The sequence below is a fragment of the Phycodurus eques genome, chromosome 3, assembly GCF_024500275.1.
Source record: "Phycodurus eques isolate BA_2022a chromosome 3, UOR_Pequ_1.1, whole genome shotgun sequence".
Lineage (NCBI taxonomy): Eukaryota > Metazoa > Chordata > Actinopteri > Syngnathiformes > Syngnathidae > Phycodurus > Phycodurus eques.
Window position 1 is genome coordinate 25131344 of NC_084527.1, and position 19093 is coordinate 25150436.

Sequence of the window (19093 nt, forward strand, 5' to 3'; positions counted from 1 at the left end):
CAGCTACTTCTGTTTGATCCAGTTTTGTATCTGCTTTGTCCATCTTTGGTTAAGACCGCCCCCTTTCCTCAGATTGGTTGCTTCCATGTAGAAGACCCAACCATCACTACTTTGTTATGTTGACAGTGCTGGCCCAGGAGCGGAGAGGGAGACGGAGATCTTCGCTAGTGACGTAGATAAGCTTGAGAAATTCAAACGACCTGATTTCAGACCTCTCGGCAGAAAAACATCTGGAACTCAGGAATGCTTGGACGATTTTAATTCATATTTCACATGTTTACTGAGGCATCATAGAGACGATATAACTTCCAAATACTTGAAAACTTTTCTTTGGAAAAATACAGGACCTTTAAATACTGAATGAGATGATGAAATTTCCCTTGCGACTTAAGTGTCCACGAACCTCATTGATTTATATCACCTCTAACCATAGTTCGTTTCCATCCCCGGCACCCTCCCCACTTTGTGGGCTAAAAAATATAATAATAATAATAATAATAATAATAATAATAATGCATTCAATGGATTGATTTCTCGAAGTATTTTATAGTTTGGATGCCCACTGTTGAAATTAATCTGTCCTCCACCACCCAAGTCACCACCAAGACCTTACTCCATCATGTGCATCTCCAAGGGCACACCTTCGCTGCGCTGACACGCCCAGCTTGGAAAAGTCTTGGTCTTGCCCGAAAATGAAGATGCATCATTGAAAATAGAGCCCTCAGTCACCAAAATGTCACCTGCTCCAGTCAGAAGCCGAACGACACACCCCCCGTTGCGCCGACACCGCCGACCGAGCTTGGCACAGACCGGTCTGCCAAATAGGCAAACGTGCAAGCGAGCCTTGCGCTGCTATGAATATCAAGATGTGCATTTGCGCTCCATTCCACATTGTGCAGTCTATGAATATAGAGCCCAGTATATTGTATTAGATGATATTCTGTTGGCTATTTTGAACAATATTGATCATTATTGTTTATTATATCAGTGGTTTGTCATGGTGTGACTTCCAATGAACTGCCTTGTGTCTGAATGATGTGAATGACTTTACTGGGAGAACATACTGTACAAGATTTTCATTTGCCTCCATCTACATTTCCAGTCCAAATAAATAATTACTGTGTGAATTCTTTGATGAATCTCTAACTGTAACAGGTGATCTATTTAATTTGCCACAATTAAAAACTGCCAAAATGAAAAGTTTAACAATGGCTTATGTTGCACTGAGCTCATCCTGCGCATGTTACTCAGCATTCACTTCAATTTTAGATGTGTTTCAGATATGTCAACTGTGTCTCTTTGGTTGATTAAACACAATGTCAGACATGCACATACACAAATTTGTCCTCACTATGTACTGTACAATGCTTTGGTGACATTGGCTAACCCATTAACTCTGTTTCAGGTGAAAAGGTTTAAAGTTGTGTAAATGATCCTTTTACCCTGAGTTGGTCCTTCTCATGCTCTTTTTTTTTCTTTCGTTCTTTTTTTTCTGCACGCATGGCCTTTGGCTTCATATCACTATTCTCGTGCCTTGTTTAACTACTGTAAATGGTGGATGTTGTAAAGTACAGATGAGAATGAAAAAAATAATCACACTGATAAACATTAGGTAAAATGTATTTCAATTATATTATTGAATAGGCTACAGAGCTTTTCTAGTGCTGAACATCCTGGGTTTGGTAATACCAGGACAGCTTTGTGGTATATTGGATCTATAATTATGGACATTTTGGATGTTTTCTGTACAGTAGAATTTGCAAATGTATATGCAGCCTTTTGGAAATAAATGTACAGTTGAAAGTAGTCAGTTTTGTTTTTTTTTGTTTGTTTTTTCTTAAACAAATAACTTTATAGAGAGTCCAATACAGTCCACCTTTACATTTTAGTGGTAGATGCATTGCTAAAATGGGTTAATAAAACAAACCCGTAATCTTCACAGTTTACCTCCAAATCAGTCATGCTTCTGGGATAACAACCTGTCCATTTTGGAAAAAAATGATTATTGTGAATTAATTTCACCTTCCATTGTGCAAATAGGACAGTCGCCGGTTGAAATACGAGCCAATTATCAGGACAACCCCAATGAAGGAATGGTTTTGTAAGTGGTTTCCGCAAAAAAAAAAGAAAAACTTCCCTCGTCTCATCTTTTCAGGATCATTCCTGTCTTGTTTTGCATTTGCGTCCTTGTCACTAGTGGTAGCATGAGGTGATTTGTGCGGCCCTCAGAAGTTGAATGAGTAGTGCAGCTCCTCCAGGATGGCTCCTCCATAAGCAAGTATCATATATTTTTTTAAAGATTATCACTGATTATCTGTGGTGTCTGCGATTGGCTGGCAACCAGTTCAGGGTGTACCCCGCCTCCTGCCCGATGACAGCTGGGACAGGCTCCAGCACGCCCGCGACCCTAGTGAGGAGAAGCGGCTCAGAAAATGGATGGATGGATTATCTGTGGTGTAAAATATGTCAAAAGTGATTCTTTTTCTCCCATATCTGCTTGAAAAACTGTCAGGGCCAAAAATTGTCAATATCAAACAAGTTCTTTATTTAATGCACAAACGATAGTTTGTGCATGTGCCTCGTCCCCATCATAATAATGATGATCTGTTCAATGAACTGCTTTGTACAATGATTCAGTGTCTTCAGTGTCAGTTGTTCACATATTTCAAAATGAAATACGTCTGATCCAGCCCACATGTCAGCAGAGCTTGTGTATCATCTGCTCACTCTGCGAGGAGGCGGGCTAGACCATGTTTTGGTACTTTAGTGGACTGGTGTACAACCAGGGGATTTAAAATTGGATGTCTCCGGTGGTTTGGGCATCAACACAGTCAATCTTCAATCTCGGCCAATGGAAGCAGGTTATTGCATAACCTTTAAGAGCGGCGCAAATAGTCTTGCATATCGTGACGTCATGTCATAAATGCAGAAGAGGTCTCAGCAACCTATGCAAGGCTGAAGCAATGAACCTTAGTGGTATTCCCTTATTAAATACAGAATGAGCTGGTGTAAAATTGCTGGTGACTAAAATGTGTCGGTGGACCTCACAGATTTATATCCCCTCCAAAGATCATTCATTTCCACCCCCCTACCCCCTATACTGTACCTCTGACCCCCATAGGGGCGTGCCAGCCAGTAAGTGGATTTAAAATATATAATAATGATGATGATGTAAATAATAATGCATTCAATGAAGTGATTTCTGCAAAGATTACGAGGTTTGGATGCCTACTGTTGAAATAAATCTGTCATCCACCACACATGTCCCAGGACCTGCCTTTTTTATTTTTCTCCTCTTTCTGCCTTCATGTACACTGATCAGATTTATCAAAATCGCGTTCGATCCCCGCGCCACAACTTAGACATGGTATTAGCAGGTCTAAGTTTAGATGGACTTTCTGACACCATAATGTCACTCCGCCAAGCGCATCTCCAAGGGCACGCCCTCACTGAAACCGAGTATTGAAAATGCATCACTGGAAATAGAGCGCTCAGTTACCAAAATGTCACATGATCCAGACGGAAGCTAAAGGACACCCAATGTGAGACAGCAGTGTTTGGGAACTCAAGCAAGATGGCGTTTTTTTTTTTTTTTTTTTTTTTCCTGACAAGTAGTGATTTGGGAGATAGGAGGTTCCGCCCGACAAAGACAATATGTAGCTTGTCGTTGCGGAAGATCTACTCACTCTGTATGGTTTTCTTAGTAAAGCTGCATAATAAGTTGGAACTTACGAACACACATCACATTCTCGCAAATTCACACTCTTATATCTAAAAATGTTGACCCCATAAGCTAGTAAACAAAAGCAGATGGAATGTTTTAAACATACATTTTTGGGAATAAATACTTTGTAGATAAAGTTGATAAAGCTGATAAAGAAGATATGCAAATTTAAGATATAACAGAAAGTTTTGACGTCTTGGGTTTAGTACTCATTTAAGGTCGCAAAGCTTTATATGTGTGGTCAACACCGAGGGATGTTGCTGGGATGTAAAACGGAACAATAGCCAATTAGGATGCAACATGAAGCTTATGCTGTTGCCTTACACAAATGGAGGAGCAAACAGTTTTGTTAAGTACAGTATCTGTAAAACCAGCCATTCACCACAATGTGGTTACCAGCGAAGCAAACAGTGAGCCTATTCTTCTTGTATTTTATCTATGTTACTACGAAAAACGGCCGCCATTTTCTTTTCATTTTGCTATGCCAGCAGCAGGCATCAGATTTTGGGGGAAAGACTCACAATTGATGGAGATATCGTTGTGCGTGTAGTGCGCTGTGTTGCTCATCTCAAGTACACCACGCACTATAAGAGCAGTAAGGAAATACAGGATCATTTTTTTCCTAATCATGTGGGGGTTCTTTCACATTTAACAAAACTGTCAATATGTTAAAAAATGATATGTGTCTAGCCAGTTTAAAGAATTGCTACCTTTGATTAACTCAGCCTTTCTCAGACCTGAATCAAGTCGAGCACCACTGCTTCCACAGCTGCCATGTCGCACTACAGACTTTGCAGGAAAAAGATTGATGCTTTCATCCAGGTCTGAGAGGAGATTTCCCATCGTCTCACCAGGAACGCCAACAGGTTCATAGTATAATAGCATGTCTTCATTGTTTATAAAATAAACACAAAAATATTAGTAGGTCTCAGTATATTTTTTTTGTAGGCTATATGCTGAAAGTTAACACATATTTCAATTCAGCCTGACTCCTCGAGCTGTGATGGTCAATTCAGAAAGATTAATGATCCACTTTCTCCTTCTCTGAATTTATATGGAACGAATCAGTGATTTATTGCAACGTGGCTTCTGTATACAGAAGAAAAGGAAATGTCACAAGTACAAGACGGTTGTGGATTAAACTAAAGTAACTTACTAGTTGGCAGGAAGAGACCAGTTTTGTTTCCTGCTGCACCGCAGAAGTACCGTTGACTAGAAGATACTAAATCTCAACTGCCTAAGCGCTGTAATATTGCACAAAGTATTTGAAGAAATTAAAAATTTTTGGAAACTATAGGTCTCTGATGGTCACTGACAACTAACTAGCTGTGTCATTATCATGTACAGCAGAACAGGAAACTGGCAGGATTAATTAGCTTTATTAAGATTTGCCCCAAATACAATAACAGCCACAGTTAAACTGTTAACTGAAAGCACTTCACTGAAAATAACAATTTATATTTGACTACAGTCAAATACAAATTTGTGAATATGTCCAATATGTGCCCTGCGGCAGCACGGTAGACAACTGGTTAGCACATCTGCCTAACATTTCTGAGGACCGGGGTTCAAATCCTGGCCCGGCCTGTGTGGAGTTTGCTTCAGCTAATCTTCATTCCTCTGCTTTCCAGTGCATGCCTCCATCTTTCTAACTGTTCCTCCACCTGCTCCCTGCTTTCACTGCAGATCACAATGTCATCTGCAAACATCATGGTCCACGGGGATTCCAGTCTGACCTCATCTGTCAGCCTAACCATCACCATTGCAAACAGGAAGGGGCTCAGGGCTGATGCCGTCCCACCTCCACCTTAAACTCCTTTGTCACACCTACAGCACAACTCACCACCGTTCTGCTGCCCTCGTACATGTCCTGTATTATTCTAACATACTTCTCTGCCACTCCAGACTTCCGCATGCAGTACCACAGTTCCTCTCTGGGTACTCTGTCACAGGCTTTCTCTAGATCTACAAAGTTACAATGTAGCTCCTTCTGACATTCTCTGTACTTTTTCATTAACATCTTCAAGGCAAATAATGCATCTGCGATACTCTTTCTAGACATGAAACCATACTGTTGCTCGCAGATACTCATATATATATATATATATATATATATATATATATATATATATATATGTGTGTGTGTGTGTGTGTGTGTGTGCGTGCGTGTTTGTGTGTGTGTGTGCGTGTGTGTGTGAAATTCCCTCAGATCAAACTATATTCTTGCCACATGTGCTGTATGTTAGAAGAAGGAATGTTTCATCCAGACCCGGAGCTTTTTCTGGATCCAAGGGAACAACATTCATAGATTTCACATGCCAGTATGAATTTAGAGATGGCAAAAGCGCTTCAGACAAGATTTCTTACCCAGTTTACAATTTACTCTATATCATTACTTTTTTACAGTATGTGTCAATATCTGTTACTGTGTAACATAAGGAAAACATCATGATTTTATCTTATCTTTACAACTGATACTGACCTTAGTGCAACAGATGAGCAAAATTCGGTGGCGTTCATCTGAATGTAAATTTACGTTTTATCTTGGAAAATGGGGCTTAGAAGTTTCAGCTGCGTCTCTTGTTGCGAATAGGAATAAATGGTACAGAAGAAATGATGCAGACATTTAAAGAGATGGAAAAGGGGTATTTTGGTGAAATGTGAATTAAGTGATAAATGAACTGCAGTGCAATTGTGGTCTTCTGGTACCCGTGTGAACCTGTATACTGTCTCAAGATGCTAAACAGCTTGTAAAAACCTTCAGTCATACAACTCCAGCCTGGTAATTATCGATACATTTCTACTCATGTTTACGCCGTTCACTGAAAGCACCATAAAATTGTGTAATTCTGAGGTAGTTCTGCACGTCAATCAATAGCCACTGTCCACTGTTCCATACCGTGTAAAAGACGTTCTCTTTAGCCCACCCTTTCCTTTTTGGTCGCATATCTGTGAGCTGCAGACAACCGCTCCTTAGATAATGTTAACAGGCACATGAGAATGATGTTTTCCAAAACTGACATGCAGTTTATGATTGATGGTTCAGTAGTATGCATTTGACAGTATGCTATTCACAGCAATTTAGAACTTCAAATTCACTCTCCACAAGAGTAGCAATACTGCCCAAGTCCCAATTATAGAATATTTTAAATGAATGTATAAATGAAATATTTGTTGGCTATTGTGGAATGTTATTGGTTCCATAGAGAGGTTAAAGTCAAGGCGGAATGTTACGACTCTAAAAAGATTGAGTATAAAAAAATGCCAGGTGTGATATTTAAAGATTCTATAAAACATTCATCATAATCGGGTGATGTTGCAAAGATATATTTACCTTCATTAATGACCTATTTTTATAGTGACCTAATTGTCAGATGTTAAGAAGGAATACAGTAATACTAAGTGAGGTACAATTTAAGCATGTAATTAAACATCAATTGAGCTAAAACTATGTCTCCCTATAATGTCTCTCCTTCCATTTTCTGTTACTGCTTATCCTCACTAGGGTCACGGGTGAGCTGGAACCAATCCCAGATGACTTTGTGTGAGAGGCGGGGTATGCCCTGAACTGGTTGCCAGGCTTCCAACAAATAAAATCCAGCAACACATGCTTTGTTGATGTTTCCTCAGTATGTACCTGTAATATTTAATCATAATTAATAATAAAGATAATAATGGCGGCATGCTGGGCGACTGGCTAGCACATCTGCCTCACAGTTCTGAGGACCCGGGCTCAAAAAATCCGACCTCACCTGTGTGGAGTTTGCATGTTCTCCCTATGCCTGCGTGGGTTTTCTCAGGGTACACCAGGTTTCCTCCCACATCCAAAAAAACATGCACAGTAGGTTAATTGACGATTCTAAATTGTCCGTAGGTATGCATGTGAGTGCACATGGTTGTTTGTTTACATGTGCCCTGCGATTGGCTGGCCACCAGTTCAGGGTGTACCCAGCCTCCCACCCGAACTACCATCTTCAGCGGTTTATCCTGGGAATAGTCCTAAGGTCGAGGCACTGATGAGAGACGATCGTAGAGTCACCATTGATGACATCGCTGAATTTCTGGGAATCAGCCATGGATGGGCTTCAAAATCGTAAAAGAGTGAAAGACACAAACCTTCGCAAAGCCTAGCTCTTTAATAATTAAAGGCCTTTTCACACTGCACTTGCTCAGTATGAAAGGTCTGCACGACAAAGCATATATATATATATATATATATATATACATACACATATACATACATATATATATATATATATATATATATACATATATATATATATATATATATATATATATATATATATACACACACACACACACACACACACACACACACACACATGGTCCTTTAATACACATGGTCCTTTAAAGTAGCATATTAGACTAGCGGTGCGGACATCTCAGTGGCGATGACATATCTGCTACGGAAGTTAAATTCAGATTTAAAGTGTGCTACAAGTCTCAGGAAAACTCCATGTGCGAAGATTTATAGCCAGCCTCAGACTTTAATGAGTCACGCCTCTTTAGTGTTTGTGCACACATGAGCCGCCTATGCATGGTGGGTGGGCCAGAAGTCATTACGACAGAATGCACCAAAGTTGAAGCTGTGCAAGTTAGGTGCGTAAAAAAAAGATTTACGCATGAATGGGAGAATGTGGCCTTAAAGCATGCTAAATTCTGCTCATTATATGCTAACTTAAGCCAAAAAAGGTCATTTTATCATTGGCCACCCTGTCACCAAGCTTACATATTTTGGTATTTGCATGTACTGTACATCGTCTGGTCACAGTTAATTCATATACAGTAATTATATTTAAAAAGGTGTGGGAACTTCACCAATGTGCATTTCTGTCTACTTAATACAATGAATAATAGATCATTTTACACTTGAGACTATGTGAGTCCCGGGATGCACATGTCATGGAAACAATGAGTCCCAGCCCTGCAACAATAAATCCCTGCAATTTATAATCACGGTATTCAGATACAGTAATCCTCCGCTATGTCGCGGTTTCAGTTTTTTATTACAGTTGTTAGTCTTTAATCTTTTATCCTGTTTGTATAACATTTTTGTGTTATCCATTGCTATTGTTCTCTATCATTATATTATGTGTTTAAGCCTGCCTTAGTATTGTTTATGACTGTGAGTGCGAATGGTTGTTTGTTTCTATGTGCGCTGCGATTGGCTGACAACCAGTTCAGGGTGTACCCCGCCTCCTGCCCGATGTCAGCTGGGATAGGCTCCAGCACGCCCGCGACCCTAGTGAGGAGAAGCGACTCAGAAAATGGATGGATGGATGGATGTTTTTTTATGCCACTGATATAATGACATTAGAGCATAATAAAGAATTGATCTCCCTTCACCTAAATCATCCGCTGTTTGGGTACATGATGATGATCCATTTTACTCTTACTCCTGTCTGGCCACATTTGACACGTTTTTCACCTACTTGACTCAAAACGTTTGCCACTAACGGATCAGATTAGCCATATGACTACACTGGGCAAATACAGTAGCGCACTATGTACTGTTATGGTTGCGTTATACTGGCCTGGTCACGGTAAAAAAAAAAAAAAAAAAAAAGAGAAAAAAATAAAATAAAATAAAATAAAAAATTAAAAAAATAAAAAGCCACACATTCGACGGTACCTATGATTAAAAGAGACCCCGCAGCCCCGAGCGCTGACGTTATGTTAGTAAAGTAGACTAATGTGAAGCGCACCGATTTGCGCTTGTTTTTTATTGTCATCGGTAGGCGGACAGTCATTTATTGGATTTTGGTTACGGCACCTTATTTCGTCAGGCCAGAAACCAGCCTGTTTCCTCGTCGGTCTGTAGCCAACGTTTCTGTATTAAGCCACGCCCCCAAAGTGACGTCATCAAGCGGAGACCATTTAGTCCCACCTGCGGTGAATTTCCGGAACAGTCTTCAAAAGCTTTCCTCGAGGGATCATGTGAGGCTGGCTCACAGTAGAACATCTTTTCCGAAGAATGTATAGGAGCCCGCTTTATATTGTAAGTTTGACTTGCACTTTCTTTTGCGCAGCAGCACAGCACTAGTTTTAGTGTACAGTATTATTATGCAGCTTGTTATACCGCGCGTAATACTTGGACTGTACTGTGCAGTGTACTCTTTTGAATGAATGAAATAATTACGTGTGTTTTTAAATGTTTTTTATTTTTATTTTTTATTTTTTTTAAATAGAGACAGCCGAGAGACATGAAAGAAGTATACTCCGCCCGAGGTGTTATACTGTCGGTACTTTGGTTGAACACAGACGTGTTGACTGCGGGGTTTCCTGTGAGTTTGTTAGCGCCACTATGCCAAAGTCACTCGGTGAATTCTTGCGAAATTCCTCACTGCCTTCGGAAAGTCAGTCATCTCCTGAAGACGCCGCTCCTCCAAAGTTGTTTGGGTAAAGTGCTGCTATGTTGTGGTGTTTCTTGTGCGTGACAGGCACGCCTATTTGATTGTCACTCACGCCACATTGCTCAACCACGCCGCGTGTTCGTAATGGGAGCGGCAGTAGGCTAAATTGTGGGCAGGTCGTCCATCCCAAGGATTCGAGCTGCTGCACTGCTGCATGCATTCATGCAGTATTTTTTTATTTTGTGCATTTGACGAGCACGTCTGTCTTTCTGTCAAAGGGTTGTGGCAGGGGATCTTATCTACAAGGACTTTGATGTTGTGAAACAATTTTGTTTCCTTCTCATTGTATTCATGGCTTCCCTCAGTGGGCTATTATGACTGTGAAACTTTAGTCATGTATAATCACATTGGAGGCAATTTTGAACAGCCACTGACAGGCAGGATTCTAAATTTCCCATAGGTGTGAATGTGCGAATTTATGGTTGTTTGTCTCAGTCTATACAGTATGTGCTCTGTGTGAGTTCTCCTTGGACTGGTCGCCATCAGACTGGTCCAGGGAGTACTCTCTGTCGCCCAAAGTCAGTGGGGACAGCCACCAGCCCACCTGCAAGCATGCCTCACAAACGGAACACAAATGACTATTTGATTTTTTTGTTCCAGAAATGTAAATATCTTCAGTCATCGCTGTATGTTGTTTGTGTATTTATAGTATTAGGGGGGACTTGCACTTGGCCGGTCACTGAATGATTAAATGTTTCATGGCGGTACCCATTTCTTTGGCCAAAAGGTACTCTCTTTTTCCACAGGTTGTTTCTGGTTTGATTATCTCTTTCACATCCACGGCTGCTGTTCCTCGGGCTGGCCTTGACTTGGGAGACATCAGGAGCCGGCGGGAAGTCAGTTGCAAAGATGGGGAGTACCCGAACAACAACATCTGCTGCGTAAACTGCCCAGCTGGTAAGGCAAATGCAAGCTCAACTGTGTTAGCCCACGAATAAGAAAGCCTTCACCTCAGCACAGTGGGGCTTGTTGACGCGTTTGCTTAAGGAACAAATTCACTCTGATGCTCGGTTAAATGGTGACTGTTTGTTTCAGGTACCCATTTGAAGTCAGCCTGCACTACGCCAGGTGAAAAGGGGCAGTGTGAGGAATGTGAAGCTGAAACACACATGGAACATGCCAATCACCTTAGCCAATGTTTCACATGCACACCGTGTCCTTCAGGTATTTCTGCTTGATGAATAGGTGAAAGGAAAAATTGACCTTTAAAATGTTCCAAATGATGTGAGCATAAATTCCACTACATAAGGTATTTTGTTTTAACATTTAGTATTATTTTGCTGTTGCAGATCAGGAAAGTGTCCGGTCTTGTAGCCACACTCAGAACACAAAATGTCAGTGCAAAGAAGGAAGATTTTGTTTACCTGATCAACCATGTGAGATGTGCAAAAAGTGTTCAAGGTGACCTTGTACGCTTTGTTAATTCATGACAGATCAGTGATTTGTATTGACTGACTTCAACTGTTGTTTTTGCCTGCCACGAAATTAGGTGTGGGAAGGATGAAAAGGTGGTTCGAAACTGCACTGCTACTTCAAACACTGAGTGCAAGAAAATCCCATTGCAGTCTGTCTCTTCCTCAGGTAGAGTGGAAACCAATAGTTTTCATTGTATAAATCTGTTTCATGCCTGATAAGCATATTAAGATGAAAACAAGTAAGATTGCCTCTTTGTAATTGCTTCCAAATGTTTTCATCAACTTATTGACTCTGATTTGAACAATTATTCAAAACCTTAATACTTATTCAAATCAGTATCTTATTTATTATGGTGCTACTGTGGTTGTCTCCCCAGCATACGCTGTCGTCAGTGTCATCGTGCTGCCCATTTGTTTAGCATTGGTTGGCGTTTGCTTGTGTAAGAGGAAACGGGACAGAGGTAGGTGTAACCAAACCAAGTTTATTATTCAAATGTGTACAATTTGTATCTTTGTTTCCAAATGTTATTGATGAAACTTGTGAATCAATTTACTTCCCTTTTAATTGTTAAAAAAAACAAAACAACCAACACTGATTTTGGACAATTCAATGCTTGTCTTACTAAAGAATGTGGAAGGTGGGTCACCCTCTTAATTGTTTGCATCTTCTGTTTAGGTTCTGAAGCAAACGAACTGAAAGCTGAGGTGAGTTTCATGTTAACATAACTTTGGGAATAATTAAGAGTACGGAGAAATGCTTAAATGAAGGTGCTGCGAAATACTTTGGCACAAGGATATGGAGCAAGTGTCTTTAAATACATCGCTTAAACTCCAGCAGCATGTGCAGGAGAGGAAGTACGAAGAAACCCAAAGGCCGAGATGCTCCAGTCTGATCTTTTCTCAGCCACGGGTGAGAGTTCAAAGCTCAGCCGCTATGGAGGATGAGTGTCAAGCGTTGTGTGAAAGCCGCAACAGCTCTGCCAGTAACTCCCAACAAAACCTAACCAGCCTACCGCCTGCCCGCCTTCCCGCTTCTGCCCACCAAGCCTGCCTGATCGCCAGTCAACCCAATTTGAGGGTGAGAGCAGCAAACTCAGCCCTGCTTCATTCATACCATGCCTCTTTGCCTCTCACCTCTTCATGTCGTCTTGTTCTTCCACCTTTTGCTCAGGGTTCAGTGAAATCTTAAAGGTTTTCGTTTAAATGTTGCCTCTTCATTTTTAATCAGCAACTTTTCGGTAATGTGCTTGAAATCGAAATATTGTGAAATGTGAAACCCTCCATGCATCTATTTTCTAGATCGCTTATTCTCTTTAGGGTCGTGGGTTTGCCGCAACCTATCCTAGTGGGGTAACACCCCAAAATGTGAAATCCTAAAACTTTGTTTTCCATGAAATAATTATAAACTAAAGTCACGTTGTCTGTAAACGGTCCAAAATATTCACAAAATATTGGTGTCTTTCAGTTGGACATGGCAAAAGAGATTTCATTCTGCATTCCTTTTGCATTAGACATATCTAGTGTTCGATATGTAGTTGATGAGAATGATACAAACGATTGCATTTCCTCAAAATTGTCAGTTCAGATCAGAGGTGTATAATTTTCAAAATGTATTTAAAAATGAAAGTGTCAAATGTTTTCAGTCTCACATTTTATTCTTTTGCCACATGGTTTTGAATTTCCAGCCAGACTATAACCATTCATCAAACAAAAAAAATGGTATACATATGGTTTTTCTGTGTTGTGCCAGATGCTTGTATTGTGATGTCAGTGCTGACACTGGCAAAGTCCTGTCCATTAGCCCTTTAAGTGTTTAGAGTTGAGTGACCTTTTTTTCTTGTTGGTGAAAAACTTAGGGTAATCATTGACTAGATCATTTAATGGTATCAAAGTCTTATCTGGGTCACCAGGCAGTAATTACTGTAAATCTCTATTATACATTGTTGCAGGTGGTTTTGATTGAATTGTTTGACAGAAGTGTCTTCATCCACTGCACTGGCTGTTCAAGCCTAAATCCCTTTCTTCTTGTGAGTAATCAATCTCAGTGGCTTATTGATTATAAGACTAATTTCAATCAGGTTTCCGACCTCATCACAGTACACAATCTGCTCTTATCAAAGTGCTAAATTATATAAGGTTGAATACTGACTCAGGAAGGTGTCAATTCTGGTCTTATTGGACCTCAGTGCGGCTTTTGATACGGTAGATCATAATCTACTGCTGAACAGCTTGGAAACATGGGTAGGACTAAATGGTTCAGGTCCTACCTGGAGGAAAGGAGTAATTTTATAACCATTGGAAGTGTTCAATCTCATCGAATGGCAATGACTTATAGGGTCCCTCATGGGTCAGTTCTTGGACCCCTCCTGTTCAGCCTGTATATGCTATCCTTGGGTCAAAATCTTCAGAACTTTAATTTTGACGATCATGGGTATGCAGATGACACAGTTATAGCTAGCAGTGTCTCCAGCTGACTACAGTTCAATTGAGGTGTTGTCACTGTCTAAAACGGATAAATAACTGGATGAGCCAAGATTTTCTTCAATTTAAACTACAATAAAACTGAGAATTGTTTTTGACAAAGGTTTGCTGAACCAAAGACCAAGTCTGAAACCTTGTTCTGATAGATTCCGACCTGACTTTCAACAATCATATCAAATCAATTACTAAAACTGCCTTCTACCATCTGAAGAACATATCCAGAGTGAAGGGTTGCATGTGTTAAGCAGACCAGGAGAAGCTCATCCATCCTTTTATCTCAAGTAGACTTGACTATTGTAATGGGAGTCTGACTGGACTCCCTAAAAAGATAAACAGCTGCAGCTCATTCACAATGGCACAGCTCAGGTTCTGACCAGAACAAAGAGGTCAGAGCATATTACACCAATTCTAAAGTCTTTACACTGGCTTCCAGTCAGCTTTAGAATAGATTTTAAAGTTCTGGTACTGGTCTATAAATCACTAAACTGTTTAGGTCCTGAATACATGAATGAAATACTAATGGAATATAAACCCAGTCGGGCTCTGAGATCGACAGACTCGGGTCAAATAGAGGAGTCCAAAGCAAACATGATGAAGCAGCATTTAGCTATTATGCTGCACACAGATGGAATACGTTGCCAACAGAAGTGATGTCAGCCCCAAGTATGTGTTTTTTTTCTTCTTCCTTCCCCCATGCTTTTTAGAGCATTCCCACTTTTAAATTATATTTCTTGCACTGTATGCTGTTTTGTATTTTTATTTGTTTTAAATGTTTATAAGCAGTTTTTTTGTTTGTTATTAAATGCTTTTAATCATGTAGAGCGCACTAAGTTACCTTGTGTACGAAATGCGCTATATATATATAAATTTTGCCTTGCTTACCGCAGCCTGCAGAGGTTTCCACTTTTTTTTTTGTATTTTAAAAAAAATATATATTTGTTTCCATATTTGACTGTAAATGTTTCTCAGAGTTGCTAGCGTTGCCTGCAAACTGATGAGTCACTGGCGCCTGACAAGTAACAAAAGATTTTAATCACAGCATCGGTTGTGTGTTATATGGCTGCAAACTTCTCTTTTTCAACCTGCTTGGCAAAAAATGCTTTAATTTTCTTTATGGAAGCTATGTAATGTGCTAAATTTATTTGGATATTGAATGCCTTGTGTTGTTGTAGGAGGAGGAGGCCCCTTTTCCGGAGCTGATTCCTGTCAATGGTATTTATAATTATCTTGTGTTACTTAATTGTGGCTACTTATTGTCAGGAATGCAGTTGTTTGACTTTGGTCTCACGCAACCCATCATAATGCTAGCAAGTCATGAGTTTGCTCCTTTTTAAGTTTGTTCTCATTACTGCCCTTTTCTCATAAATACCTTTATGATTACCATAGGTAATTTTCTACTTCATTCAGTGAGTTTTTTTTTTTCTCTCCCAGAATTATGATATTCTTAGACGTTTTGTACAGATAGCAAATGTAAACCTTAAGGGTTAGATCAAGAAAGTAAAACTCTAGCGTGAAGTCAAGATACTGGAAATAAAGAGTACACCTTTGTTTGCAGGTGAAGAGTCTCTCAGGAAGTGCTTCCAGTATTTTGAGGAAGTAGACCTCGATTACTACAAGAGATTCTTCCGTCAGCTTGGCCTGAACAGCAATGTGATCAAAAGCAAAGATCAACTTCCCTACGATGAGAAGATTCACGAGTTGTTGAACATCTGGTATGAGAAAGAGGGCAAAGATGCAAGTTTAAATGACCTGCTGACAGCATTACTTGAGTTTGATCAAAGACGAACAGCTGAGATTATCAAGGCGAAAGCCTTAGGAAATGGTCTTTACATTTTAAAGAAGTAATTAGAAGTTATTCTCTGTAGTTACTTTGAATACTCCTGATTTAGATGACTGGATGCGGTGTGGTTTTGTACACGCAATGGTATAGTGACGAGAGGTATGTCTTTGGAGACATGCACTGTTGTATTTTATGCTGTACTGTATGCTGATCGGAATTGCAGGATCTCTGTGGTGGTTCAATGACACTGAGCAACAGAACAAATATGCTTGGTGGGGGGGGGGTGTACTTAAGATGCAACTTGAATTCAAATGTCTGTTGAAAGCATTTCAGTTAACTATCAAGTATTTTGTTCATTTTTTTTACTGTGACAGTGGCTAATTTGTTCCTTCAGATTTCTCAGGAATGTCTATTTGATGATCAAGTGAACATGTCAAGGTTAGTTGAATTATCACTTGATTAGGAAAATTTATGCAAAAGTGTAGGATTATTTAGATTTTATTTTTTGCATATTTTGGATAAGTCTGCAGTGTTTTACAGAGCATATGTCTTGCGTTGTTTATCAACCAAAATGTACATTGCTGTGAAAACGTTTTGCTTTAGTTGCTTTTAGTTATTGACATCACTGATCGAATGAAAAGCACTATGGCTGTTTCACTAACATATACAGTATGTCCGTTACTCCACCCACCCTAAATGCTTACGCAATCCTTTTTAATGAAAGTGGCTAAATGGAATTCCGTTGGCAAACCTTCCCCACATGGAAATCTTTTTGTTAACTTATTGTCTGTTTGAGTTCTGAGCACATTTTCACACTTCTGAAGGAGGGAATTTTCTCAATGGGCACTTTGCTAGTGTGAAGCTGGATAATGTAGATTCAGTGACTGCTGATGCCTTTTATCATGCTTAAAATGTTTTAATGTGTTTTAACATGGTTGAGAGTATTTATTATTTTTAAAGGGGGCTCTCTGTTTTAGGTTAAAATGTTAAGTTATATGATGCTGCTATGAATGTATATGTACCTCTGGCGTTTGAATAAAGTTATAAATTATGCCACTTGTGATGGTACAAACACCGAACTCAATGTTGCAGCCACTTTACAATCTCTATGAAGTCTGATATTTTTCAACATTGGCTTGTAGACATTCCTTATTTATAAATCCTGTGTGGTCTGTTAAAGATCTTTTCTTGATGTGTGTTGACCAATAAAAATACTTCATAAAATTGTGCTTTGGACTGTTTTCTCGAAGTAGAGTGCAGTGGAAGAGATGGGACTTATAAAACGTACAGAACCCCCCCAATTCTTTTCTATAAATAGATTGACTCAAACTTGACATTTAAGCTTTGGCTACTGTTGTTTCTGTAGCTTACAACTGATGCGGCTGTACTTGTGAGCATTCATTAAAAATGACTGCACCGGAAAGGCATGCTAATCTCAACACTCCCTACCAAGGCTCGTGTTTAGTGGTCAAACAGGTCTTAAGGTATTTCACTTGATGCCAATGTCATTAGTTTACGTACGTATGATTAACTGACTAACTCATGACTGAATCATGACTTTTGTTGAAGTGTCACAAACACAAATGTTTTCCAAATGTTCTATTAAATAGACAGGTTTATGACATTTCTTCCTTCTAAACTAAAATATGTACCAGCAACATTGTATTGTCTCATAGTCTCAAATGTACTTTACAAAAACAAAAAAAAACATTTGATGAATAACTTTGTTGAACCGATCGAGGTGGATTAGGTTGTCACGCTCATGCTGATTGTCAATTGGGATTTGCCAAATGAAAATTTGTCGGCCCATGTAAAGCGTTACCTAGGTTTCGCAATGTAAACATTACATATTACTGTTTTTCATCTCTGCTGAAAGTGGGACAAAAAAAAGTAGATTTAAATGCATGAATTTTAAATTAAATGGAAACTCAAGTTTAGCACATCTCCCACACAGTTCTGAGGACCCGGGTTCAAACTTTTTTATGAAGCTAGCAAATCTATCTAAACCCGGTTTAACCTCTATAGCATAGACATATGAAGATACTGTGTGTGCAAAGTTAAAAAGCCCAGACTCCTTTTAAAGAGGATTGTATAGGAAAACAAACAGTCTTTAAAATAAAGTTCAAAAATTGCAACGGTAATGATTTATACATGTTCTGTGTCAGACTATGATTTTAAATGGGTAAATTGGTTTGTTTTTCTGGCAAAAAAATTGAAAAATAGTGTGAATAATCATAAACGATACTTTTATGTGGTGGTGGTGGTGGTAGTACAATCGTTTTTAACTTTATGTCAATCATATGGTTATGGTAAGACAATTTTATTTTATTTTTTAATTGACCTGTTCTGTCTGCTCCTGCTTGTGGAGGACAAACTTCTTGTTCAATGTAACAGCCATCCATCCGTTTTCCGTAGCGCTTATCCTCACTAAGGTCGCGGGGCGTGCTGGTGCCTATCCCAGATGAGATATGAAAATATATTCCGTAAAAAACAAAAAAAAACAAGCAAGTCTGCTGCCGTGACGAAGGAAAGAGAAGCAATTGATGCATGAGTGAATGTGGAAGTTTGTTTACAGTTCCTCTTGTACAATCATGGCTAAAAACATTGGCACCCCAGCGGTGCTAATATTTGGTCTAGTTTATATACAGTATATCCTCCCTCCCCCCAGAAAATCTCGCAATATTTTGGCCTTTAGCAAATAGAAATAATTTTGGTAATCCTAATTGACCGAAAGCGGGAAGAATTTAGTCCGATTTCACGTCAGACAATCGGGAAAAAAAGCATGTCTTTTTATACATGACTGTACCTTCTATTTGTACTTACGTTTGTTCTTTCTTATATGTATATTTTTGAAAATGTGTGTTTCTACCCAGTGTAGGTTAGATTTTGTGCTTGCTTTTGTTAGTTGTTTTCCTTCCTTTGTGGCTCCATCCACCTCTTATTTATTTTTTATTTTTTTGTTTCTCCATGTGGCTTATTCATGTCAACCTATTGTTGTAGCTTTTGATTTGGTATTTTCTTTTTTTTTTTCATCTTTGTTTCTCACATGTATGTACACTATTGGTTCAATAGATTCTGTGAGATAGCTCAATCCTTGTGGAGACTCCTCTGGTGTCCATGATTCGGCGTATTCACCTCATTACAGGGATCAGCTCCCTGTCAAAAATGGTCTCCCTGTCAAAAGGAGAACATGGATGAAAAAGAAAAGGTGACTGCCATTGGTTTCATTTGGGGATTAATCTGATGTCTGCCACAAAAG

General features: G+C 39.3%; 1 protein-coding gene across 4 annotated transcripts; it reads left to right on the forward strand.

The window, feature by feature from the left end:
* Window positions 1-9636: 9636 nt before the first annotated feature.
* On the forward strand, window positions 9637-17059 carry hdr (hematopoietic death receptor). Of its 4 annotated transcripts, none has more exons than XM_061672833.1 (10): window positions 9637-9743; window positions 10905-11055; window positions 11194-11322; window positions 11448-11559; window positions 11648-11739; window positions 11951-12034; window positions 12250-12278; window positions 12409-12651; window positions 15227-15266; window positions 15610-17059. In XM_061672833.1, the coding sequence occupies exons 1-10, from the start codon at window positions 9720-9722 to the stop codon at window positions 15897-15899; spliced, it is 1194 nt and encodes a 397-aa protein (XP_061528817.1). In that variant the 5' UTR covers window positions 9637-9719; the 3' UTR covers window positions 15900-17059. The 4 variants fall into 4 exon arrangements, with proteins under 4 accessions (XP_061528817.1, XP_061528818.1, XP_061528815.1 ...); XM_061672834.1 differs by lacking the exon at window positions 9637-9743 and adding an exon at window positions 9800-10144 and having other exon boundaries at window positions 10886-11055; window positions 12409-12483; XM_061672831.1 differs by lacking the exon at window positions 9637-9743 and adding an exon at window positions 9803-10144 and having other exon boundaries at window positions 10886-11055.
* The last annotated feature ends 2034 nt before the right edge of the window (window positions 17060-19093 follow it).